At 41.3% G+C, this 26,745-nt stretch overlaps 1 protein-coding gene across 2 annotated transcripts in view; it reads left to right on the top strand.

The window, feature by feature from the left end:
- Positions 1-829: 829 nt before the first annotated feature.
- SPIRE1 (spire type actin nucleation factor 1) overlaps positions 830-26,745 on the top strand; it is a 200,547-nt gene continuing 174,631 nt past the window's right edge. Inside the window, exons 1-2 of one of the 2 annotated variants that reach the window (XM_089776314.1) lie at positions 830-1,443; positions 19,199-19,233. In XM_089776314.1, the coding sequence (XP_089632440.1) occupies positions 1,161-1,443; positions 19,199-19,233 (318 nt within the window). In that variant the 5' untranslated portion in view covers positions 830-1,160. The remainder of the gene's footprint in view (positions 1,444-19,198; positions 19,234-26,745) is intronic. The other variant, XM_075921001.2, reaches the window with a different exon arrangement.

The raw sequence follows: 26,745 nt of genomic DNA, 5'->3' as shown, positions 1-26,745 counted from the left end.
GGCATTGGAAACCAACGGGCATTGAGCCCATGGTTGTTGATGTTGATGATGATGAAATAAGGAAATGTTACAATACTGGAGCATTCTCCCCTCCCTCCCAAAAAAAGTACCATCTTCCAGTGCCGGGATGAACCAAATTCAACTGCCGTTGATTTATATTCCTTACTTTTGATCTCTTCTTTTTTGTTATATAAAATTTTATTTTTACAGCAACCTTCCGTTCCCCTTTAAATCAGGTAGTTTATTTTAACCACCACAACCTTCTTTCTCATTTGTGGATTATGGCTTTTGGGACCCTATTCCTAATTATCATTTAAAATGCTCTAATTGAATTTGTTCTCCCATCTGACGTGGGTTCATAATTATTTTCAGCTTTGTGAAATCGACCCTTTTAAAAAACCCTGTATATTAAAGCACACCGTGTTACTGGGCTGGATTGTATTCTGCTTGCACATTATAAATATGATCAAGTCAGGGGAGCTCTGTCACATGTTTAGCTGCTCCGTGATGGTGATTTCCACTGTTTGTTTTGGTTTTTTAAAATCCCTTCAGCCATCTCGCTTTAGTATTTATTGCTGAGCGGCTAGCCGGTTGCTATGGCAGCTGGATGTCGGAGTAGAAAGCGCCTGTGTCTCTCTCTCTTGCCTGTCACCCTGCTTGCACAAACAAGCGCCTCTTTGCTGTTGGCCTGCGCTGTGTGTCGCTCCCCGTTCCCATCCGTGGCTTTCTGAGCCCCTGCGTGCAAATGTGGGTCACGCGTGTCCCCGCCCGCAGCGCGGAGCTGTGCCCGGTGCCGCAAGCGCTTTAGCAAAGGAAGAGGGGGCCAGGGGCGGGCTGTAGGGGGCGGCTCGAGCTGGGTCCTGTCTCAGCCCAACCCAGTCGCCTCCTGCCAGTCACTGAGCGGCTTCCCGGGCCTCGCTTTCCCGCCGGCAGGAGGCGGTGCGGCCCAGGCGGGGAGGGGACGCCGTGGCGTTGCTATGAGCAGGCGGCCGCGCTGAGGGGCTGGGGCGCTGCGGCGGCGGGTCTGGGCTCGCCGCGTGTCCGGCTGCGCGGGCTGGCGGGGCAGGGGGAGGATGGAGCCGGCGGCGCGGCCAGGACGCAGCGGGGCCCGGCCGCAGAGCGCCCGGCGGTGAGGCGCGGCAGGCGGCAGCGGAGCGGGGATGGCTCGGGCCGGGGCTGCGGCGGAGGCTCTGCCGGGAGACTGGCCCCGGGAGGACGGGGCGCGGGAGGCGCTGTCCCTGGAGGAGATCCTGAAGCTGTACAACCAGCCCATCAACGAGGAGCAGGCGTGGGCTGTGTGCTACCAGTGCTGCGGCTCCTTGCGGGCCCGGGGCCGCCGCCAGCCCCCCGCCGCCAGGGCCGAGGCGGCCGCCCACATCCGCATCTGGAAGGACGGAGCCGTCACCCTGGAGCCTCCCAGCGAGGCTCCCCCTCCGGCTGCAGGTAAGTGCGGCGGGCTCAGGCTGCTCCCCGCCCTCCGCAACCCAGAGCCCCGAGTTAGGGGCTCGGCTCCCGCCGGGGGCTCCCCCCGCAGCCGAGTCTGAGCCTCGTGTCCGGGCTTGGGGCATCCCCCCCCGTTCCCCACCGCTGTATGGACCTGGGGCTCCCATCCTGTTATCTGGCCCTTCGCCGCCGCCCCTGCCTCACGGCCCCGCACCGACATGAATCCGGAGTCTCTTCTCAGGGCAATGCTATTCCGTGCACATTGTGTATAAATCCCCTTCCCCAGAACCCGTCCGCCCGCGGACTTGGTGGATTCATCTCCTGACCCCCCCCCCTCCCCCCGGAGTGTGAATCCCGCCGTGCATGGGTGTGACTCCCCTCTCCCCCCGTAATAAATTGCTGCATTAAATTCGGGGTTGGGATCTCCCATGTTGTGTCCTATTCCTACTGCATATCTTCCTCCCCCCGCTGCATCATGGTTGGTGTGTAGACGCGCAGCACAGAGCCCGCAGAATGGCAGAGAATTTATAGTGGGACCGCTCGGTGAGGCAGGGCGGGGGCGTGTTGCACTTTAGAAGGTATCAGAGCAAATCGGACTCTGTAGGTTTCTTTGCGAGAGCTTGCCGAGTGCACTAATGCATGCCTCTATCCAAGCTGGAATGACCAACAATGCCCGAGGTACACAAAGGTGTGCGCGTGGATTTGGAGAGCTCCGGCTCTTCCTTCAATCAGAATCCTTCCTTTTGGTGAGAGAAGGAGCCTGCATAAGGGGAATCAGTGAAAGATGCCCATGTTGGTCAGCTTGACAGGGAGGGCGCTGCACAGCAAAACAAAGAGAACAGCTGTCAGAAAAACCGTGCACATTGTTCCGAAGAACTGAATGTTGGGGGGAGGTATTAACAATGTGTGCCTTCTTTTGTGCCATTTAGTATCCACAAAGAAAAAAACAGTACATTTTTCCCGGAGATCAAGTTAACAGAGGCATGTAGTGATTAAGGAGAAATATTATAGCATGTATACAATTAAGTATTTATTATATATTTTCTATATCCAGGGTTGAACATACAGGCTCTGATATGTATTTATTTTAAATGTATACAAACAGATCTTTATATTTAATATTTTGTAATGGAGTATAATTATAATCTATCTATAATATATATTTTAGGTATGAGTAATATAATACCTTATTATAAGTATATATAAGATATACTCATGAAGTACATGCTTACATTATCTCTCCCAAAACATTTTCTAAGAAAGATTAGCACCTTAGAAGAGGTACCAGAAATAGATTGATGTTATAGATAAGTATGCTAACATTAGCTAAATAGCAAAACCAATATATGTTGGCCAGAGAAGTAGTAACACAATGAGGTGTTTTAAAGTTTACAGAAAAATGTATTTTCAATTGTAATGAAAAAGGAGAGTGCATTCCCAGTCTATGGAGTTTCAAAGCTCATGTTCATAAATGGAAAAAAAACCCAGTAAGCTCCTTTTATGTAAACAAAGTATGGTTTCTACATGAAATGTAAAACCATAAATATGAAGGATATAAAAGTGAAGCAGACCACACAGAAAATAGACCACTAAAGTCCACATCATAGTAAGAGTAAATGTCAACAGAATTCCTTAACAGGAATCAAGATTTGAAAGATGATGTGAAACAGAAGATTATATAACGTCTTCAAAATGGGAGAGACGTAAATTAAGCATTTTAGAACATGAATACCACGTCTGGCATTATGAATTAATGAAGTCTTTTAATAGATGTGTCTGGGAAAACAGTGACAGAGAATTATAGTAATCCTGACCGGAGCTAATGAGGGTGCATAACAATATCAAAATACATACAGTGAAAAATAGGTCATAATCTTGTGATGAGTCTAATGGAAATTGCAATTTAAAAGTGACCTGGAATGCTTTTTAAATACATTTTCTAAAAGTCTGATATTACATCAATTGAAAAATGTACACATCTCCTAGCCAGTGGGACAACAACTCCACAACAGGCCCTTGCATGTTGCAGCAGGTATACAAGAAGAGAGCTATGTATTGCAGAAGCACATTTTACTTCTAATATTTTCAATCAGCAACAGAGTTTTTTCAGAAAATGTATTAACTTGGTATATCTCTCTTGTTTTTGTTGATACTTCCTTTCCTTTTCTGGCTTCACTCCAGTTTCTTTTTTCTTTCTTATAACAGGTCATCATTTCCTTAGCTGTTGTCAATAAATCCCTGTCTAGGCTAGGATTAACATGTGATTCAAAGCTCAGGTTCCTTTCTAGACTTTAATTTGACCAGTTTAGCTCATGTTAAATGCAGTGTGCCTTGTCTACACTGGACTTCTAAAATGTATTGCTTAGCTAATATTATACTTTAAATCCTAGGGTAGACAAGGCTTAGTTGTTGTTTTTTCCTTTTGTCCATCGGAGTCTTTTATTAAGGTCTTGGAAATCTTACTATACACCTAAAAGCCAGAGGGGCAAACCCATTAACCACAGATTGGTATAAAAGATTGGATGGAGGAGGGGGCCAAGAGACAGTGCTTCCTCCTCTGCACAGCAAAGAAAAAGAGAAAAGATACTGGGATTCCTACTACAATGCTGTTCCTAATCCCTGCTCATAGGCTTCATTTTTTGTATCGGCCTCCAGGTGGTAAATTTGATCTGATAAATTTGATAAATTTGCATCTGATAAATTTGCATCCTCCACTCAACACTACCCACAGCTGCTGAAAGGGATTAACATTGTCTGTGTTGTTCCTTCCCACCCTATATCCTCCTGACAGCTATAATATTTTGAGGGTGGTTTTGCAAAATATACTTCTTGCTCAGCTTTCTGGATTCTACCAAGTTATCTTGACAGTGTTCATTCTTCTTCACTGCTGTTCTCTCAGCTTCTGTTTTCAGGTCCTCTTACGTAGGGTAGGTGTAATGCTTCTAGCCCATAGCTTTCCTAAGAAGCAGTAGCATGAAATCAACCTGATTCTAGCTTTTAATTGCTATTAACCAGAAGATTGTGAGTAGCAATGAGAATGACAAGAATCATAGTTTCACTTGGTTGTGGCTTCGGAAACAATGAGTAGCAGAGGCACTGGAGCTATGTCTGCAGATTTAGGAAGATCACTGAATTAGTTTGTGTTTGGAAGGTTCAACCAAAGTTATCATCACAAATATAAGGACTAGAACTTAATTACTTTTAAAATACCGCCCCCTCCCCAAGATTCTGAAGAAATTGGTGGTACTTTCCCAGAACAGCTTCCTGTGAGTGGATTTTTCAAACCCTGATTTACATTATTATGGGAATACACTGGTATTTTTGAATTTACAAATACATAGATTTTAAAATGAAACTGAGCTAGTTCATATTTTAAAAACCCCAACAAAATAGCTGAGTTCATTGTTTTGTTCCTCCTGCAGAAATTGATGGCATTATAACAAGTTCAGATGAGCATATAGGGGTCTGATCCAAAGCTCAGTGAAATGACTTGTATCCTTTCCATTGACTTAAATTGGATCAAGCCCAGGGTCACATACCATAAAGAGCTCTGTAAAGACATCAGTTTATGCAGAAGAAATAACCATCAAGTTAAGTCCTGCGAGGACTGACATGAAAGAGAAAACAATTCTTAAATATTTCGTTTTATCTGTACATTATGTTAATTATTAGGATCCTACATTTAAAAAACATTTTAAATATGTTTTTTATTAAATTTGTAATGAAGGGCAGCAAAGATACTCTAAATTAAAGTGCTAGTCCACCCTACTTATCTGTATACCTGCGGGACATATGGAGCTCAGAAGCTTGTTTTTTGCACCAAGCTTTATTTTTCTATAGTAATATACACAAGCATATATGATTCTAGGTTTATTGTACAGGTGTAAGTTATCAAAAGAAGTAAATATTTTGTGTTGGTTGCTGGTTTTGTACACAATTGAATCCTGTTTGTATGGGCAAATAAAGGAGTCCCCTGAGAATGAAATCTTGGTGTAGTGAATATTCAGGCTTTGTTTAGGATTGTGAAGGAGGATGTGATCAGTCATGCCTGTCAGTGTAGCCTATGTTAATGAACAGTAAATGAAGAGATAAAGCAGTATTACAGAACTTGCCTTAGAACTGCACCTGACCATCTTCAGAGTATATTGCAAATCTAATTTTGCTAGAGCTGAAGATGGGTAAGAAATAAACATTTTACATATAACTGGAATGACCTAGAAGAAATGAAGCACTGAATGCACTGTAACTATCTTACTGTGAATCATAATTACTCTATCTGGTATGTAAGTACTATAGATATGTGGTTCTTATATAGAATTGCAGAAAGGAAGAAAGGTGTAAAGTACATTTAACTCAAGTGACTTGTCCAGGGTTACTTGTGTTTTATGAAAAATTAATTTACAGCAGCACTTGATAAAATTTCAGTGCAGAAAAAAACAAAATATCTCTATGAGGTTAGATCAGTATTTCTCCATCTTTTTGATACCAGTGGCTGGCTTGCTGTCTTCATAAGCTGTATCGTTGAGAAACATTGAGTTAGAACATTTTGGTGTAGAGATTTGGTTTTATTATATAAATGCCATTGTGAATAAGTATTTCATATATATTATTTAAACCACAAGCATATAGTTGAGCTCACAGTAATATGACTACAAAACTGACATTAAATCATTGGTAATGTATTCAACAGCGCTTGAGGGTTTGTCTACACTTCCACTTTACTTCACTATAAGTTTCTTGCTCAGGGTTGTGAAAAAACAACCCTCCCAACGACAGGAATTTTACAGAACTCTTCCAATGTAAACAGGCTTCTGATGCTTGGAGTGTTGTTCCCAGTGCTATTAGCTACTCCCCTCATGGACGTGGTTTACTTAGAGTTCTGGGGAAAAGTTTCTCCCAGCGTTGGTGCCATGATCACGCTGCTGCATTAAAGTGCTGCTGTACCTGTGTTTTAAATTTAGCAGTGTAGACAATTCCAGAGTTGTAAAAAATAAGGCTACTTCTCAGAAATAAGATTGTTGCTGTAAACAATCTGCCAAATTTTAGTTGGGAAAAGCTCTAGCTTACGTGTTCCTTACATGTATAAGAAAATCTTTAGGATGGAAAAGTATACACAGAAAACTGAATTTCCTTTACAAGCTCTCTAAGGACCAAATGTAATACCAATATACATCCGTATATAGGTTTCTGTTAACATCAGCAGGGATTAGATTAAGCTCCTAAAGAGGAGGGATGGCTTTGAGGAATTGTGGAGGCTACAACCTCCACAATTTGAAAATCTCACAAGGGCAGTCTCCGGCTGTCAAGTATAAGAGCTGTCCTATCCACAGTGCTCCTTGGCCTTCTCTTTCTCTGCTGAGAGCTTCGCTTACCAAAGAACTGTGATGTCAGTAGCTGTTCTTTTCCATCATTCTCCATCTCCCACACCCATCCCAAGTAGAAGATGAAGGGGGGAATTACTGCTGGTTTGATCAGCATTAATTATAATGCAGATTTTCTACTCAAAATCTTCCACTAGTTGATGGGACTGTAGCATAAAGCATGTGTGCTCCTTACCTCTCCCCAAAAAGCATTTGAAGAGCATTGACTACAGAGTGGCTTTCACAGACTCCCAGAGTGGGGATACAGCATACTATAGAAGAATGGTTTTTGCTGTTCTGTCAATTGTGTAGGACCTTTCATGTTCTTCTTACACCCTTTGTGTGCATCTATATTGGAAAGGAGTATATGGGGCCTGTTAACTTCAGATTTAGTTCATAAGTGACAAGAAATGCTTCTCGTTTATCAGTCTTCCAGAAAACATTGTTTAGAAAAATATGCGCAGGGTTGGTGGTTTTTTTTAAAGAAAGGAAAATATGTATGAGGGCATTATATCTCTAGTATTATTGATCCTTTGAAAGAAAATGTTGTGACAGATTGCTATTTCCTGCAATATTTTGAACAAACTTTCTTTATTTAAACTTTACAAAATTAAGCTTAAGTATTTTAGGAGCCGTCTGTGTTAAAATGCAAATATTTAGAATTGTAGTGGAATTGTATGGAATTCTTTTAGGAGGAAGATAGGATTAATGCAAACTCTGGGAGATGTTAGGAACTTCAGAAGACTTTTTGAGTCTATACGTATAAAGTAGATTTCCTAGGAAATATTGGTGGTATAAAGGCAATGCAAATTGAACACCTGGAATCTATCCATTTGAAGCTGTAGAGTCAACAGAGCTTGTGGTCTGGCTGATAACATTTTCAGGGTATCTTCAAAGAACCTAATCAGATAAATTAGTGGTTCACAGATTCATGTGTGGTTACTGTTCTGGGCAAAAAGGTGCTATGAACTCAAAACCACAGGGACACCTGTGTGGGGGTTTTTGAAGAACAGCTTACTTACCAGAGCCCATGCTGGAGTTACAGGGGTCATCTCTGGTAAGCTTACGAGCATGTGTGCATGTCTATTTGTAATTTTTAGCATGTTTTCTGTGTATTGCTTTTACCGTAAGAATAAAATATGCTTGCTTAGAAAGAACTGTTTGGTGACTTGTAACTGGGACAATTATATTGTACATAGTCTCTTCAGAGAAAAGTGAAGTATCCTTGCTTAGGCAGATTGGTTTTCTGCTGGAAATAACCCACAGAAAGCAGAGAACTGTCACCCTGGAACTGTCCTGGTCACAAGAGACAGATGCTGGTCTCCATCCAGAAGCGGTAATAGTGGGAAATCTAGAAGCCTAGATAGGGTGCCCTTTTGGAACTATATAAGGAGAGTAGGGGTCCCAGTTCAAGACAACTATGCAAATGCATCAGAATAGCCTTGAATTCCCAGTTTTTGGTTTTAAAATGTGTTGCTTTTAATATTTAAAAGTTTGTATTTTTGAAGAAACTAGTACTCCTTATGAGCTAACATTAATGTTTCATTTTCTCTTGGATTTTTTTATTTTAACATACCCAGAAATGTAACTTACTGCTGTTTAATATAATAAAGTTTGGTATCCTTGACTCTCATTGTTACGTGTAGTCCTTAGCATGTTGGAAGAGTGGACAGATAAGAATGGAAAGCATAATTTTATATCAGCTAATGGGCTAAGGTGGAACTGTAACAGGCACTAGTCAGTTAAGAAGAAGGGAAAACAGTTAATATTTCTTCCTGTCCACTTCTTTTGCTAAGGTGTGAAAGAGGTATCATGAAGCATTGGCTTTTGCCATTAGTGTAGTTATTCTAGTAAACCCCTTTCATTCTAATCATGGTTTACATGGATGCACTTTCTGCAGTAAGAGTTCACACCAGTCAAGTGCACCTACATTGATAGCTAAAGACTGTAGTGTAGACAAGACTGGAGAAGGAGATAACAAATAAGCAAAGGGGGGGGGACTCTTATGGTAAGGAAGAAGTGTATTGTCAAAAGACATCTTGTAATGTGCCAACACATTATATATGCAAGAAGCCTGATAAAAATAGACTGTGACCTTGAAGTACATATACCCCGGGGAAGGTAACCAAAATGCTGTGGGGTGACAAATCAATGAGGGAATGAGGGCTAAATAGTGAACAAATGAGATTTTAAGCAAGCTCAAATGAAAATAGAAAGACAAGGAATAGCTTTAGGTGTTAGGGAAGTAGGAATTGTAGGATTCAGACACTGTGGGTATGTCTAGACTGCTTCCCTCTGTCGGCAGAGGGATGCAGATTAGGCAGGTCGACGTTACAAATGAGGCGGGGATTTAAATATCCCGTGCTTAATTTGCATTAAAATGGCCGCCTGTAAACCTCCTTGCAGGAGGCATAAGGGATCTGTCAAAAACGGCTTTCTTCCACTCAGAAGTAGAAATCCCCTTTTCATGGGGTGCTCCTAGGAACAAGGAGATAACAGATTTCATTGGGAAGGGCTTATTCCATGGTCTGTAATGTGTTCTTCACAGCTGTGAAATTGGTAGGGCTCAACTTATCAATCCTAGTAATGGAGCAGGACCTCACTGTGGTAAGCAATATATAAAGAAAGAACCACAATACTGTCCCTGGAGTGCCCTACTGCTCAAACCAAGACCAGCAGGGTCTGACTAGAAGTGTGTGTTTGAGTTGAAAAACAATCTGACCCCTCTGCTCCTCCTGCCTTTGGGGTCAGCATGGTGCAGCAGGGAGCTGTGGCTGGGAGGAGCCACTGTTGCACTGATCTAAAGGCAGGGGGTGGTGGAGTTGGCAGTGCTGACTCAGGTTCCAAGGGAAGGTGTGAGTAGGAAAACCTCTACCCTCATGGGTTGGATGGTCTTGGGTCTGGTTCAGGTCTGGCTTGTGTTCAGAAATTAGTATTGAGCAGATGTCTATGTCCCTGCTCCAAAAGCTCAAAATCGAAGTGAAAATAAGAAACTCCAGATGGTTGCAGACAGATGGGAGAATACCAGGAAACAAGAGACCATATTAATCAGCATGATAGTCAGCGGTCTTAGTATACCAGCAGCCTAGCCAGGAGTCTATTACTTTTTTTTATTTATTTTTTTTGTAGGCATCACTGAAATGTAGAGTTTGAAGGAGGATTAAGAGAGCTCTCTGTGGATGTTTTCAGGGAACTCTTCCTAATAGAAGGGCATCACAGGAGAAGGCAGTGAAAGGACTTGTCCAAAAACGTAACAAATGGGTTGTGGAGGCTGGCGCTGTAGGCCGTCTAGAGGTGGTGATTAACATCTTGATAATGAATGAGAGATGAAAGGTAGAGTGAGGATTGCATGTGAAGGGCCTTAAAATGGAGACAGGTAGCTTAAATTTGAAGTGATGATGAAGTGAGAGCCAGTGAAGGGAAGCAAAGAAAGCGGGGAGGGAAGCATAGTCAAAATAACAGGCAAGGAAAATGATCTTTTTAGTAGCATTCTGAATGAATATAAGGGGAACAAGATGTCATTCTTGAAGGCCAGGGAACAGGATGTTGCAGTAATTGAGGGTATGTCTATACTACATGGCTACGTCAATGGAGCCATGTAGATGAGTTTACTAGACATAGGAAAATGAAGTATCGATTTAAATAGTCGCTGCTTCATTTACATCAAAATGGCCACCCCACTGTGCCGATCAGCTGTTTGCAGCACAGCACGGTAGTCTGGACGCTCTGCGGTCAACAATAGAAGCCTTTGTCGACTGCTATGTTATCCTTCGTAGAATGAGGTTTACCGGAGCGGTCGACAAAGGCTTCTGTTGTTGACTGCGGAGCGTCCAGACTACTGTGCTGTGCCGCCAAACAGCTGACCGGCAAAGCACGGCAGCGATTATTTAAATCGCTGCTTCATTTTCCTATGTCTAGTAAACTCATCAACATGGCTCCGTCGACAGAGCCATGTAGTCTAGATATACCCTGAAATATGACATAGGGGAATAGAAAATTGTGAAGGATTAATCCTACAAGTTTGGGAACATAGCATAAGAAGGCTTTCTTTTATTTTTTGTAGTTTAATAACTGGGATGGGGGACTTTCTTCTTTACTTTTAGATGAATTCATGAGTTAGTGCAGGGTGATTGATGCCTTAGAAATGCTTATTAATTACTGTTATAATGCTTATAATAAATGCTGTCCTACTTCAAATATAGTTTCAGATTAGTCTTCTTGGCAAATATAGATAATTCAAATATGATTAAGAACGAAACATTGATTTTTTTTTTTAAGCTCAGCATGTTTTCATAGGAACAGAACTAGACAGATAATAGACTACAATTAAGAGCATGAAAAAACTAGGGTTGTAATAGTATAGTCGATTAACTGATAAGGAAAAGCTTATAGGTTAATGCTATAGACTACACGCATTTCCTCCTCACCCCTTGGCCATAATACATAAAGTGTATTAGGAGCCAGGTGGGCAGGCAGCCTGGCTCAGTTCCGACTTGTGCCGGGTCCGGGAGCTCAGACCCCTCCCCTCAGACAGGGGTGCCTGGGACTATAGATTTGTCGACAAACTGATAAAAATTCATGAGGTTAATCGACTATTCAGTTAACTGATATTTAACATCCTTAGCAAAACCAAAGCCAAATAGAGCACAAATGAAAGATTGTATTAATAAAATGATAAACTATTAAAATGAAGGCATAACGAGTAAAAAGACCCAAAAACCTGGAAAAAGTAATGAACTGACAGGATAAGTAAATATAATTATATGCTGCATGATTTTCAAACTAGCATGGTGGTAAATAGCCTCTGGTGAAATCCTGACTCCATTGAAGACAATGGCAAACAGCCCATTTACTTCAATGGAATTAGGATTTCTCCCAATAAATGTGAATGTTTTCTAAGCACCACTGAAGACATGTTTAAGTAAACCAAGATAAGTTCAGAATAAGACAGGAAGCAATTGGATGGAATTCCAAGGTTTTAAAGACATGTAATGAGACAAACACTAAGGACACATTCAAAGCACTTTTTGGGAATTGGCTATTTATTGGGAACTGGAATTAGAATAAATGCAATGTGTTTAAATGAAGAGTACCATTAAATAAAGTTATTAAATTTGTTTGATATAGAACTTGGAGGCTTTAATACTGTGCAAAGTAGGAAAGGTAATAATTTGGGAGAATATGAATAAATGTCTCAGAATGAGAAAGTTTTACTTAAGGACCAAAGACGTGACAAAGGATTGTTACAAATAAAAAGCAAACAATGATTGACTGAAAAGTCACATAGGTGTCAGTGCATTTCTGTAATTTCAGAGATCGTCATAGTGTTGCCAACCCAAACATTCAAAAATTATGAATCATACTAAAAAAGTCATGACATTTAATAAATAACACTTTTTTGCTGCCTTTTGCTTTTTGAGTTTTGAGGTGGTGAAGCTGTATGTCCCAAAAGTGGAAATATTTTAATTTAAAAAGTCAATCTTACCTATCATACCCAAATGTGAGCCTCCTTACTGCCTGTTCCACTTAATCTCTTCTAATCTAGTCCATTCCTTTTCAGTCTCCCTTGTTTTCACCTTCTTGTTGTCCATCCCTCCATTATCTTCTGTCCCACACTTGTTCTGTATATTTTTCCATCTAGTTTCCTACCCCAGGCACATACTCACACTTTCTCTCTAGCCTATTCTCCACACACCTTCTTTTGTGTCTCAAATTTCACAGTCCTTTTCCTCTTCTGACCCTACCTCTCCTGCTATGTCCTAGACTTCCTCCTTTTCCCTCCATATTTGTCTGCCACCCCGTTTCATTCTTACTCCTGTCCTCTCATGTTCCTCTTCTGCTTGATATTGTCCAGCACCTGTAATCTCTCTTCTGGCCTGCAATAAGGGTTTAAAAGCCACCAAAAATAGTTAAGCAGCTACATTATTTATTTAACCAGTTAACCACTGGCATGGGGGGCAGTGGGTGGCGACAGGGGGCAGCATCTGTGGGTAGGTGATGGTGGTGGGGCTGCTCCTGTCAACTGCACCCTCCAGTTAACCAGTACGCATGCTGGTAAGGCTAGTGCTTACTGGGTAACCAGTTAACCTTTTATATCCTTACCCTGCAACACTGAATTCTTGGTGTTTTCAGTTTCCACAATTTTATCACAAGTTTCACAATATTTAGTGGTGGGGGTGCTCCAGTTCTTGGAATCAAATGATTACATCATAAACTTAATTTAAAAAAAAAGAAATTTCTTAGCTTTATGGTTTGAGAGAGAAGCTTGAAAATGTGACCAGTGCACGCACTAAAGGCTCAAAAATCAAAGGCAAACCGAATATTGTATTTCTAAAATCTCACTATGTATTTTTGGGGCTTGACTCTTGGCATCTAAACACTCTGGGATTAACAAAACTAAGTCTGTTCCCTGATTACAAGATTGCTCAGCACTTCTCTTCCATCCGTCTGCCTGGCACTGCCATCTGTCCTCAGGGCAGCCTGAATTCAGCCATAATAGAAACAGTGGGAATTGTTTCCCATCTTTACTGTGGGACAGCCTCACTCTCACAAGCAGAATAGCGAGGAAATTGCAGCCAACTTCAGTGAGGACAAACTGGGCGTCAGCCCAATTGGTAATAACGGGAGATGGCAGCTATAGAGAATGAGGGAAAACAAATACGAGAAATTGTGAAGTTAGACTAAATATGTATTTTCCCCTTTGTATTTAGTTAATCAGAGGTCATCCTCAGGTAGCACTTAATATCCCTGGATTGTCTTATTTAAAAAAAAAATCTTGAGTGGTACCTGAGAGATACTGAAGGCAGATTTTTATTGACCCCTAACTTCATCTGTCGTCTCGAATGTTACTGAGTTACTTTCACCTGTTAATCACAGACTTGCATGTTAGGCAGTTCATTGCACATCATGCTGTATGCTCTGCTGGTTTCACTCCATTGTTTGAAGAACAATTTTTTCCCACATTAACTGTTTCTGAATATAATTATCTACTCTAGGTATACACTTATTTTACACTGTAAAAAAGTAGGCTTAGTACATAAGCAGCAAATTAATGAAGCGCTGAAAATGAGTTTTAGATACATTGCTAGGTAAGGAGTTGCCACAGTTACAATTGTTATTCTGTGTGGGTTTTCTAAAATCACATCATCTATTAATTACTGAGGCCCTTAACCTATAGTGAACTTTGTTCAGACAGACCTTTGCATTTGTATGAAGCTCACTGCCAGATCAGAGCCTAAAACTGCAATTTATATGTGTGAAAGGAGGCAAGGAAGAGATTCTAGAACTACAAACTGCCCAGCTGTGGCAGTAGCATTTACTGTTAACACAACAGCCATGCAGCATGGTGTCAAGATTTAAGAGAAAACTTGTATTTTAGTAATTTCTGGGAATAGCAGAGCACAGATGATTTTGTAAACATCTTATAAACATCTCAGGCTTGGTCTACATTACAGCCTTAGGTCGACGTAAGGCTTATTATGTCAGCATCTGCATTACAGCCTTGATCCTGCCGATGTAAGAGTCTTATTAACACCAACACAGTAACTTCTCCACCACAAGTGGAGCAGGATTTATGTCAGTATATATAGTGATGATCTATTAGCTGTCATTCTTGTCAATTTTGCAGGCTCTCGGTTGCTGGTTTCTTGCTTCCTGCCAGGAGCATGGCAGTTGACCAGACTCTGGGTGCAGATGTGCCTGCTGGAAACCTGTCTGTCCCCCCCCAGGCTCTTGACTCCCAGCTTTGAGCATAGCAGCCCACCAGACTCCAGGTGTGGATCTCCCTGCTGGGAGCTCTGCTGCAACCCAATGCTCTTGGATACCTGCTCCCCATTGAGAGCATGGATGCCCAGGTGACGAACTCCTCATCTGGCATGCTTCAGCTGCTATGCTTCCAGTCAGGAGAGAAGTGTCTGGGACAGGGAGAGACAACTGGGCTTCCAGCAGGGAGGTCTTGAAATTTTAGCGTTTACACACGGGGAGAGGCAGGTGGGAGCCTGTGCTTGTGGGGAGCTGGATTAAAAGCTGGCTCCCTGCGAGCACTGACTCCCACCTGCTCCTCTCCCCTGCTGCTTCTGTGGGCGGCAGTAAGGTGGTGAACAGGTGGCTCCACAGAGCTGACATGTGTGGAATCCCAGCTTAAAAGTCACCTCCCGCCTCCCCTCACCTTTGCTGCCTCTGATACAGAGGCAGCAAGGGGAGAGGAGTGAATGTAGTTGATAGGAATAACCAATAAGCCCATGCTTATTGGTTAATTGTGTAGTTGACTACATGTTGACATCCTAACTTTCAATGGGGAATTACTGCCAGGAACCCATGATAACAATAAGGCAATGCTCTGTGGTAAATACCACAAACAAAATATGAAGACATGTTTTAGCATTATTATCCAACATAAGCTAATTTCATGTATTTTAGATGATAATATAATGATACAAGATGCCTTGAAGCTGTGTTGCTATTGATGATATGCAAATTTGAATCTGAAGATTTTATTCCATAATAAACATATTTGAGAGGAGGAACAGATCAGCATAGAACAGAACTGAATTTCATGCTGACAAATATTATAAACAGTGAACACAAGTGGTACATTAGCACAACAGCAGATAACAATTCATGTTTCAGCTGACGATGCTCAGGGGATGCCGAGTACAACTAATCAGGATTATATCCTGTATGTGTAGCAAATATACCTGATACAATCTGTACAAATTTAAACAACCAATCTAGTGACTACCAAAATAAGGTGCTTATTGGAGCTATGTATTAGAAGATGGAGCAAACCTCTACTCAGTTCTCTTTGGGATGTTCTCTGATGGGTAAAATCCTACCAAATAACAATTCATTCTGGTCAATTTCACAGTCAAAGGATTTTAAAAGTAGTACATTTTTTAATTTCAGATATTGAAATCTGAAATTTTGCTGTGTTGTTAACTGTAGATGTCCTGATCCAAAAGGTGGTTGTGCAAGGGTTGCAAGGTTATTGTGTGTGCAAGGGGGTTGTGATATTGCCACCTTGATTTCTGCATTGTTGCTGGCAGCAGCACTGTCTTCAAAATTTGACCAGAGAGTAGCTCTGGCAGGAAGCCTATTGCCAGCATAAGCACAGAAGTAACGGTGGCATGGTATGACATTACCACCCTGCCTTCTTTACTGCTGCCTTCAGGTCATGGCCAGCCATGCTGGTGAACTAAACGGCAGAGCCCCCTAAGGGCTGTACAAAACAGAAGGACTCACGCTTGAGGGGAATGGGTGAGATGAGTCAGTATCCACTAGAGCACACTCCACTTCAGAGCCTGGAATGGAACCAAAGATGCTTGAGTCTCACCATTCCTCTCTTGCAGATATCCATGAACCTATTGACATAGTCTCTCTACTGCTCCTCACAGAGGATAACTACCTGCTACTACTATCAGCTATTCCATTAACTTAAGTGGCAAAGGTCTGTGGTAGATCTAAACATTTCTGCCATACTGATGAACCACGTGGTTATCTTATGTGTAAAGCCCACAGACCAAGATCATCAGCAGGTGGGATTAAACCTGGGAGCTTAGGGGCTAAAGCCATGAGACTGTATTGCATGAGCTCGCATGAGCCCAGCTGCCTTATAGCTAAGGCTGTAAAGTGGACTTCACTTTTCCTTTCTCAGTACTTATTGGTTACATATGTAATCCCTCATGATGGACTTTCTATTTTGGTTGTTTTCACTTGTCTTTTAAAAAAACCTAGGAATTTAAACCCACAAAGCTTTGTTAAAATAAAATTATTAAGGTTGTAAAGTCAAGCATTCAAAAGTTAAGAAATACCAGGGGCCTCTAGAGTTGGTGTGAAGCTGCAATGCCTCTCTGCCTGAATGATCCTGATCTTCCGCATATCCCCTGAAATCAGTGATTCTGGAGGTTGAATCTCTGTTTCTTGTGCAGAGGAACAAATCCTATCACCTCCTAACAGATTAAGAAAAACTCTGCGATGGGGACCTTACAGAGGTTTCTTCCTTCTGTGAGACAGTCTGGAGAAGCTGGCAACCTTTTTCTCTTCTTGATTTGTGGCCCTATAATTTTGGGTATTATTACCACAGCAAAAAGGAGCATATACAGTGAATTCCCTGTACCATATCTCATCATGTGTTAAGACTTTAATTCATCTAGGTTCCTCAACTTCGTCCATGCCACTTAAAGTTGGAGGAAAGCCACCGAAGACCCGGGGCTTGAATTCAAATATGTCCTTAAACAGATTCTTAAGAGTAATTTTCCCTCCTATCATATGTGTGGATTCTTTTGTTGTCATGCATATACAAAGGTTGACTTGCTGAGCTTGACCAACACTATTAATCTTAAAAAAAAAAAAGAAAAGAAAAAAAAGAAAACTTAAAGACATCCAGTGGCTTTTTTTATTTATTCCCATTTTCCTTCTTACATCTAGTTATTAGGGGGAAAAGGAGAAATAATGACATATACTAACATGCTTTATTTCATGTCTGTGGAAAGTGTGTTCTTAACTACAGACAGTTATAGATTCCCTGGGCATTCTTTGTGTGGTTAACTTGACATAATTGGTAATACATGTTTTCAATATACAGTATGATCATAAGAGGAGTCACAGTTAGGGCTCGTCTACACTGGCCCCTTTTCCGGAAGGGGCATGGTAATTTTTGAGATCGTAATAGGGAAATCCGCGGGGGATTTAAATATCCCCCGCGGCATTTAAATAAAAATGTCCGCCGCTTTTTTCCGGCTTTTAGAAAAGCCGGAAAAGAGCGTCTACACTGGCCCCGATCCTCCGGAAAAAGCGCCCTTTTCCGGAGGATCTTATTCTCTATACTTCGAAGTAGGAATAAGATCCTCCGGAAAAGGGCGCTTTTTCCGGAGGATCGGGGCCAGTGTAGACGCTCTTTTCCGGCTTTTCTAAAAGCCGGAAAAAAGCGGCAGACATTTTTATTTAAATGCCGCGGGGGATATTTAAATCCCCCGCGGATTTCCCTATTACGATCTCAAAAATTACCATGCCCCTTCCGGAAAAGGGGCCAGTGTAGACGTAGCCATCGTGTTTCTAGCTGTCTGAATAAGGGAAGTCAGGAAAGCTGGAAAGGTTTATATCTTCTTCTTTTAGAGTTAGTGCTGCTGAAAGTCAAGGCCATGAATCAGTTTGGTTGTGTGGGTGCTATATTACCCTTCCCCCCCAAAAGAAGGCTGGAATTTTGGATTTATTGATCATTACAATGCTCATGACTTAAGCTAACAGAAATTAGACAAAATAAAAATAGCATTAGACTAATTAAATGTTGGAACATTTGATGAGAGAGGCTTATAAGTATGTTATGAAGAACAACCATAACTACTTAAAATACCTTTCTGTGCTTGAACTTCTGCATCATGCTTGTATTGATATTTATTACTCCCAAAGTAACTATATGAATAAAATTGGTGTTTTCTTATGAATGTAGTTGGGGGTTAGAGATATGGCTTAGATAGAACATGAAAAAATAGATCTTTTAATTATCTGTCTATAGCTATTTGATGTTGTTACTTGTTAAAGCTTACACAGTTTGACTGCATACATATAATGATAATATGTGCTTTGAAGCTTCATGTTTAGAAAAATAGACACTATGAAGAAAGACTTTACATAAGAAAATTGTTTCTTTGTTCAAATTAAATACAGTAAAAGCTTTGTTACCTGAAATTCATGGGGAATGGGATATGCCAGTTAATCAAATGTGTCAATTATTCAAGCTTTACACTGATAGTTCATGAATTTTTCACCATATGCTAGCCATAGTTGCAGGATGGGTTAGGTAATTTCTGATAATAGTGTTATATGAAGAAACACAACACAAACTTTATTGCTGCAAGTTTACAAACTTGACTTCCACAGACACCGGAAAACATCGAAAAATGATGCCAGATGGCTATCAGAATTTTTCTGGTTAACTGAAGGAGGAATTGTATTGCCATCTATGACACATGTTGGTTAACCACATTTTCAAGATATTGAAGTGCTGCATATTGAAATCTTATACTGTATATGTGATTCATAAGTAGGTAAATTAATTTAATTGATCACACATTTCAGTAGAGCAGAGAATAGGCACTCCCACACTATCATGATGGAAGAAATAGAAGTGCCTAATTAAAATACTGAAAACAGAACCGTAACTTTTTAAATACCACATTAGCTGCTGACTATTTTTAAGTTGTTCTTATTTTCCTTGATTGAAATGGAATTCAATCAGCAGACTAGAGATGCATTTTTGATCAGTTCAAATGGATCTTTACTAGACATAGCAAGCTCTCATGTAAATGAAGTAATAAGAGACTTAAATAACAGTATGATTTTGAACTGGCTGTTATCTTTTACTTTAAATCGTCTGAAAATATTTTTTTTCCTTGTAGGTAAATCAGGATGTTCAAACTGCACAGAAACAGAGGTAAGAAAAATAGCTCAAATTTTCTGTTGCGCCCCTCTTGCTACTAATTTCTCATAAGTTAAACTGCTGTATATTTTATCCCACATTTATCATTACAAAGTCTTTCCATAAAATACAAATTGCGTATATGGTTTGTATTAATATCTACATAGCTAGGGAATACTTTGCTACAGGATATTTTGTTCTACATCCATAAAGGAAAGAAAGAAAATGGGGGAGATTATGCTGACACCATAAACTGGTTCATTTTTCAATTAATTTATGTGTTGCATAACACAGACATCTTATTTTGTATAGCTTCTTTCATAGAAATCATTTCCCATTATACTTATTTACTTGAGGTGGCTGAAAAGTGGTCATGATTTGCAGGGCCGGTCTTAAGCCGATTTGGCTGACTCGGGCCCCGGGCCTAAGGGGGCCCTGCACCCGGAAGCCGGCTCCCTCAGCTCGGCCTGCTGGGCTCCCTGCTCTTACTTGCGAATGCTGCTGGCTGCTGCTGCCGCCATGCAGGTGAGCGGGGAGATGCCCGGGCGTGATGTTATGTCATGCCCGGGATTTTGAAACTGCAGAGGTGGCGGCCCACGCGGTTTGGAGTCCAGCCTTGCAGAAGGCAAAAGATAGGGGAGAGGGAAACTAGGGGGAGGGGTGGGAGAGGAAGAGGCTTGTGCAGAGGGGGAAGAAAGGGGAAGGTACCAAGAGACAGGGGTGCAGGAGAGACAAATCCCAGGGGGCCAAGTGCAGACAATGAGGGAAAGGGCAGGAGGGGAGGTGTCAGTGGGAGGGGGGACAGGGTGATGCTGGGAGAGGAGAAGAGAGGGGAAGGGCATTGGGGGCTAAAATGGGGGTGGGGGTGCTGGGAGAAGGCTTGAAAGAAGGGGTGGGTATGCGAAAGGTGGGGATGGAGCAAGGCATGTGTGAGGGCACAGGGGCATGAGGGAAATGGGGGCAGAGAGTGGTAAGGGGATGGGCATCAGGGAAAAAGGAGGCAGGGGCAGTGAGGGAAGGTGGAGGCACTAGGAGGGTGCAGGGCTAAGGGAAGGTGCAAGTGCCAGGAGATTCTGGGGGTGAAGCAAAAGGGCAGACATCTGCAGGGGAGGGACCAGCACCAGAGGAGAGAGGCAGGGCAGGTGTGTAGAGGGAGGTGTTAGAAGAGGGGTAGCTCACATGATCAGAGTGGGGCTACTGGAGGAATGGGCACAGGGGGGAGAGAAGGGCTGGTGGAGGGGGGCAGGTCGCAGGAGAGCTGAGGGCAGTGAGAAGGGCAGGAGTCAGGACAGCAGAGGAGGGTGAGGAGTTTTGGGGCAGCAGGTACCAGGGGAGATGATGGAGCAAGAATAGGAGACATGGCAGCAGAGAGAAAAGGGAAAGGTTTATACAATATTTATTAATAACTTGGTATGCTGCCCATGGCCAGTTTGTTTGCGCCCCGCGGAGGAGTTTGGGTTTATGTGGGGATCAACATGTGGCTAGTGAGTGGGAGCCAAACCAAAAAAGTAGTCAGTGGAAAGAATTCATATTGTAATGTATGAATCCTGGTAACCCATCTCAAATATGAAAAACTAGGTTGATACCTGTTCATATCAGGAGCTGTTGAATTCAGTTCACCATTTGCAGTATCTCATTAGGATGTTTAGTGGAGAAGATATTGTTGTTTTTATTAATTTATACTGTGGGCAAAGTATGGGCTCACAAGAATTCCTCCATTGTTTTACCACGAGTCTCAAAACATTTGGTGTTTTTTCTAAAGGCCTGGAGTCAATTGATTATGTAGAAATCTCAGCTTTCATTTAAAAAAAGTTCTCTACACTTGAGGGCCTTCCAGCTAAGGAGGAAAGCTTTAAAACATGAACCCTAAATACTCAAGAAACAAAAGGCCAATACAAATCCAACATGTTTTATTTAAAAAAAAATCATATGATTTGTAGACCAGCCTCATAACTTTGTGTAGGCGTTCCTTGTGATTTTTGGGTTGGCAATACTGCTCTTTGACTGGTGAATTTAGAGAGGTCTCTCCCTTCAGTTTTCCTTTCCATCCTCCTTTTTTGTCACAGGTCATCAGAGAATCATAGAGACAATGGAGAGTAGGGTGAGTCCATGACTATGATTAATGACTGGTCAGGGTGACTAACTATTATCAGCCAGTGGTCTGAATGAGCTGTCTACTGCCATCTGTTAATCAACTGTAGGAAAAGGCCTCACGAGCAGACCTTATTTATATAGACAACCTACTTTGCCACAGAGATCCGTAGACACACTTGCTGTGTCAAGGTGATCAATTTGGGCTCTTTTGGGTTGAAATTCACTTAAGACTTGGAGCTCGGAGAATGAAATGTTGTTATCCATGTTGTATGATTAAAAGGTTAAAGACCTGAACTTAATACGACCTGGCTTAGGGTCTACCATAACTTGAACACTAAGTAGAGGATAGTAAGTCACATCTAACTGAAAGTCACAGAAGATGGAAACAGGTTTTATTTCTGGTGGCGTAAAGTCTATTTAGGAGTCCTCAATTATATCTGACACTTTATATCCAGTGTTTAAAGGCAGAGCTGACTAGAATCAATTGAAAGTCCTTGTCTTGTCTCAGTGATCGCTTGAGCAAAAATCATTGATAAAATCTTGTGTAGACTGACCTTGGACTCAACGTGCAGGCAGTGTGTTGAAGAGCAGTGCAAAGGAGGCACTGGTGGTGAGGTACCATATTACCTAGTGAAATCATTGGTGCTGAAATCACTGGCTGGAATTTGACCACAGAACTGACACTTTCTTAACAAAGACTCCATTTTTGCTATTTAAAAAGTAAATCAATGTAACAAAAAACTGCAACGCTCTCTGGTAACTTTTTAAAAATCAAACTTTAAACTTTATTGAAAAAATTGGATAGTTTGCAATTGAAAATATTTGACCTACACTTAAGGCAACTGATTTAATTTTGTGTAAAATTTTGCATAATAAAGGATGGCATTTTTTTTTAAATGTTCAACTAAATTGGTATACATTTTGATCAGATCTACATCTGATGTGATATTTGTGTGTGGTGTGGTTTGTTTGTTTTTTGCGCTCAACAAAAAATCCTGGGGGGGGGAGCCGCCAAAACGGTTCGAATCGGGCCCCGCGCTTCCTAAATCTGGCCCTGATAATTTGCACGCTGACTGCATGAGCTGAAGTAATTCAAGGTAGCCTGATGATTCTTGACACTCAGTTTGTCAAGTTGGGAGCAAAATATTCAGACTATTCCTGCAAGGTGATCATATTTGTGCGAACAAAGTTCTCATGATTTGTAATGTTCTTTTTAAAATTTCCCTTTCAGGGGAAAAGTAGCAATGGAAAATATTTGTGAAAAATGATCACTAAGTATTCTGTGCCTAGAAAATACGTTCTGTGCTGTCTGGTGGTTACATTACATTAGGAAACTGGCAAGGGCTGCATTGGTATTACCAATAGTGCTGGTAAATAAACAGATACTTCAGTATACACAGGACCCATATGAGTTGGAACAAGTTATTTTGGTCAGTGTATCAACAGATTTGTGTGTAACCATTTTGTTGACTTGTGACTGATGAGATTACAGAACTACTTGTTCTTTCAGATGAATGTCAATAACGGTTATGAATTTTCATTATAAAGGCTTGTTTAGGAGTTTAGAAATAGACAAACAAGCATTTATATGGCTCCGGCCTTTTATGGAATAATACATAATCTACTTACAGGTGATTAATAGTATTAAACCATGCAAAGCATTCCTCTCAACTAAGTAAACAGAATATTGATTAGAAGCAATCATAATTTTCTAATCTGTGCCCAGTGTCAAATAAACAAAATAAATAAAATGTCTTTAAAGGTTGCTTAAAAAATATCCAGTACATGATCAAATAAATGTAAATATTCTCAATTATATATTAAAATATTCTGAAGTACAGTTTTACCACATATTATCAAGCTAGATAATACTTCCTTTATAATTAATCATAATCTTTTTCGTACCTAACTGCTATGGAGCAGATTCTTAGCTCTAGTTCCTGTACAGATTAGGGATGTAAGCGACTAGTCGACTAGCCGATAAGCATAAGCTTTTAGGCTAGTCGACTAGTGATGCAATCAGTCACTTCCTCCCCTTGCTGCCTCTATCAGAGAGAGCCAGCAAGGGTGGGGGGAGCAAGAGCCAGTGCTGGGGTGAGCCAGTTAACAACCAGTTCCCCCCAGCACTGTCTCCGCGGAGGAGCAGAGGAGATAGAGACTCAGCGGGAAAAGGCGCGAGTGGGGACTGAAGCAGTCTCCACTCATGGGTTCTGCTGCGATTCTGCTTTTGAAAAGTATAAGAGCCCTGCTGGAGCTCTTGTACATTTCAATGGCTCTGGTGCTGCACGGAGTGTGGGGCCAGTCCCCCACTGGCCCTGCGCTCACTGCTGGGCTTCCGCTTTTGAACTGTAGCAAGAGCTTTTGAACTGAAGGAAATTCAAAGGCAGAGGCGCCCTTATTGACTAATCGAATAGTCAATGGAAATCCCATTGATTATTTGATTAGTTAATCTAAATTTAACATCCCTAGTACACATGTAATATGGCTTAACGTGGCCAGGTGGCCAGTTGGGATTTCCCCTGACATGGGGAAATTCTCAATTGACAGACAGTAGAGCTTTCCTATGCCTAACTCTATTCTTCCTTCTAGTATTAGGACATGATGGAGGCGGGGAAAGGTTAGCTAGGAACAGGACAGAGTGCTGCTCCCCTTCAGCAGTGCTTAGCTGGTATATCATATGGTTCCTTTGGGACCATAGCCAGCTGCTGTAGGTAAATAAGAGCAGCTCCCACCCTTTTCTAATTTACTTTTTGACTAGGGCAGGTTGAGAACCAGGGAGGCAGTTATTTTTGGTACCACAAGTGTATCTTGACACAGGAGAGAATTTGCCTTGTATCTTTAATAATCAGCTTTGCCTCCAAAGTATGAATATTCTTACATTCAGATTATCCTCTCATCATGTTCATAGGTTAATTTCAAGACCTTGCATAATACTGTACTGTACTAACTCTTCGGTCAGTTTTTGCTTGACATTAGCTAACAGTCTGAGTTTACACATGGATTAAAAATTTCCAAATTACATTAAACTTAACATGTTAAATAATACATTTCACCTTTTAAAGAAATAGTCTTGTCTTGAAATACTTATAATTGCTGTGACAGTCACATCTTTAAAGCTGTGTCTATACTGAGAAAAACATACAAACACCCACAGCAGCAAGTTTCAGAGCCCAGATCTACAGGACTCTCAATATAGCATTAAAAATAGCTTTGTGGACATTCCAGATTGGGTTCTGAAATCGACTGCCTTTCTTTAGCTTTAGAACTTGAATTCCTGCATGAACTAGAACATCTACATTGTTATTTTTAACACTGTAGCGCAAGCCTAAGTCTGTAGAAGGTGACACTGAGGCTTGGAAGGGTTTTTTCATTTTCCTTTTTACTGTGTAAATGTGCCTTAGGTGACCATCAAGATCTTATTTTTTGTAAATTGAAACAATTTTCTCAGACGTCTTGTTCTGTCCAACAGGTCTCAGAAAACATGTCCTATCAATGATTTTAGAGAAACTGTACATGTTCAGGGAAATAAATTTGTAAATTACCAAGAAGTCTGGTCCTCATCCCATGAATTTCTTATGGAAGAATCTGAACTGCACTGAACCCCAAAGCCTGCAGAGTTTTGTCTGCATTTGAGTTTACCTTTCAGCTTCTGTCACCTGCCACTTGCTTGTTTCTATTTTGATGGTGACGATTTGTCCCCAAACTTAATTAAAATGGGAGGGAGGTGAGAGCAGAGTGGCATCATTCAGGTCTGTCTGCTCTGTTTCCATTTGAGTTTTCTTTTAAACTGTCCAACTGAGCATGCTGGCTTTTATTGACAATACCTCGAACTTTGGTTACATGCTGAGGCAATGCCTGAGTTTTAATTAGAAAGTTGTGTGTTTTCTCATAACATCTATGCAAACGATATAAAACTATTTAAACATTGTAGTAGGATTTTCTAAGCAAGGAAATAAAATGAGAATATATAAGAAGTAAAAGTAAAATGCTAGGCTAGATGGACCATCATTCTGATCCAATTTGGCACTTCCTTGCTCCTAAATCCAAACATTAAATTGAATTGCAGTTTGTGGTGTTAGCTGCTAAATTACATTTAAGTACAACTATATCCTACCACAGTCATTCATCTGTAGTGATTGCTACTGTTTGCCATTCCGGCTTTCATCATAGACACCTTTGGCAGTGGTTCTCAAACTTTTTGGCCTGTGGCTCACCCCACTCTGTGCAGACCTTTCTGTGGACCACCAGCCATACACTTATAATGATAGAATGGGTCCAAGTGGAGGTGTGAGGTCTGGCTGGGAGGTAGGATGCAGGAGTGGGCTGCTTTATACCAGTGTGATGGTGTGTTGAGGTCTCCCCGACTTTTGCACCCCCGTGGTGACACGAACAGACTCCGCCAGCCAGTAGAATTGAGGGAGTTTATTGCTTCTCCAGGGGACAGCACAGCATAGATGTAATCTGGTCACAGTAACCAGGGCTAGGAGGCCTCATCCACCCTCAAGATGGGGAAAGACTGGGTCTAGCCCCCTCCTTAGTCGGTTCTCCTCCTGCTTCCCCCTACCGCAACCGCCTCCCTCCCAGGCTCTGCCCCCCAGCCAGATGTTGGTCTCTGCCTTCCTCCCTTTGTCTCTCTCCCTGGGAGGCTGAGCCTAGGTGTCTGGGTTAATATACATTTGGGAGAGTCAGTGAGAATCTCGCATCACAGCGCAAGGGGGGGGAGGTACGACACCGGGTTACAAAGCAGACAGCACCCCCACTACTCCACAGCTAGAGCTGCTACTTTAGTCTGTTTCTGTGCTCTAAAAGACCATCATGCATAGGTTGACATTTGGTTCCTACTGGGAAGATTTTCTACAGCCACAGAAAATATAGTAATCTCAGTCTTTCTTTATTTTTAGTTTCCTTGTTTTAAAATGTACCCAGACAGTTGTCATCAATCTCAGCCCTTTTTCAAGATGAATGTAGGATTATATATAAACTCTGAATTAATTACTTAGATTTTATTTGATTATTATTCCCGAATTAAATTTGAATGTAATTTTGTTTTTATATTTTAATTCCTATTTTAGAAACTGAATAAGCAGGATTAGTCAAAAAATTTTCTCATTGGAAATAGAATGTTTTTTACTTTTTTTTTAATTGCAATTTCAATTGGAAAAATCTAATTGAAATGTGTTTGTATTGGGTCAGCCTCACATTAAACACTTATTTCTGGTCTGGTCAATGTTAATTTCTGCATCTGCTTGAGCTGGCATGGTGTTGGAAGGGATTTGTAGTTCTTTGTTCCATAATGCTGCAATATCCCTTTTGGGCTAAAGCTTTTAGATTTTAATAGAGATATTATTCAAATTTGTCAGAGACCTGCTATCTCTTACTACTTTTGCTCCAGTAGAAAGAAGTGTGTCATGACACCATTAATTAATTTTGGCA

The sequence above is a fragment of the Pelodiscus sinensis genome, chromosome 2, assembly GCF_052426305.1.
Source record: "Pelodiscus sinensis isolate ZL-2025 chromosome 2, ASM5242630v1, whole genome shotgun sequence".
Taxonomy (NCBI): Eukaryota; Metazoa; Chordata; order Testudines; family Trionychidae; genus Pelodiscus; species Pelodiscus sinensis.
Note: the sequence above shows the minus strand (reverse complement) of the source record. Positions and strands in the feature narration are given on the sequence as shown.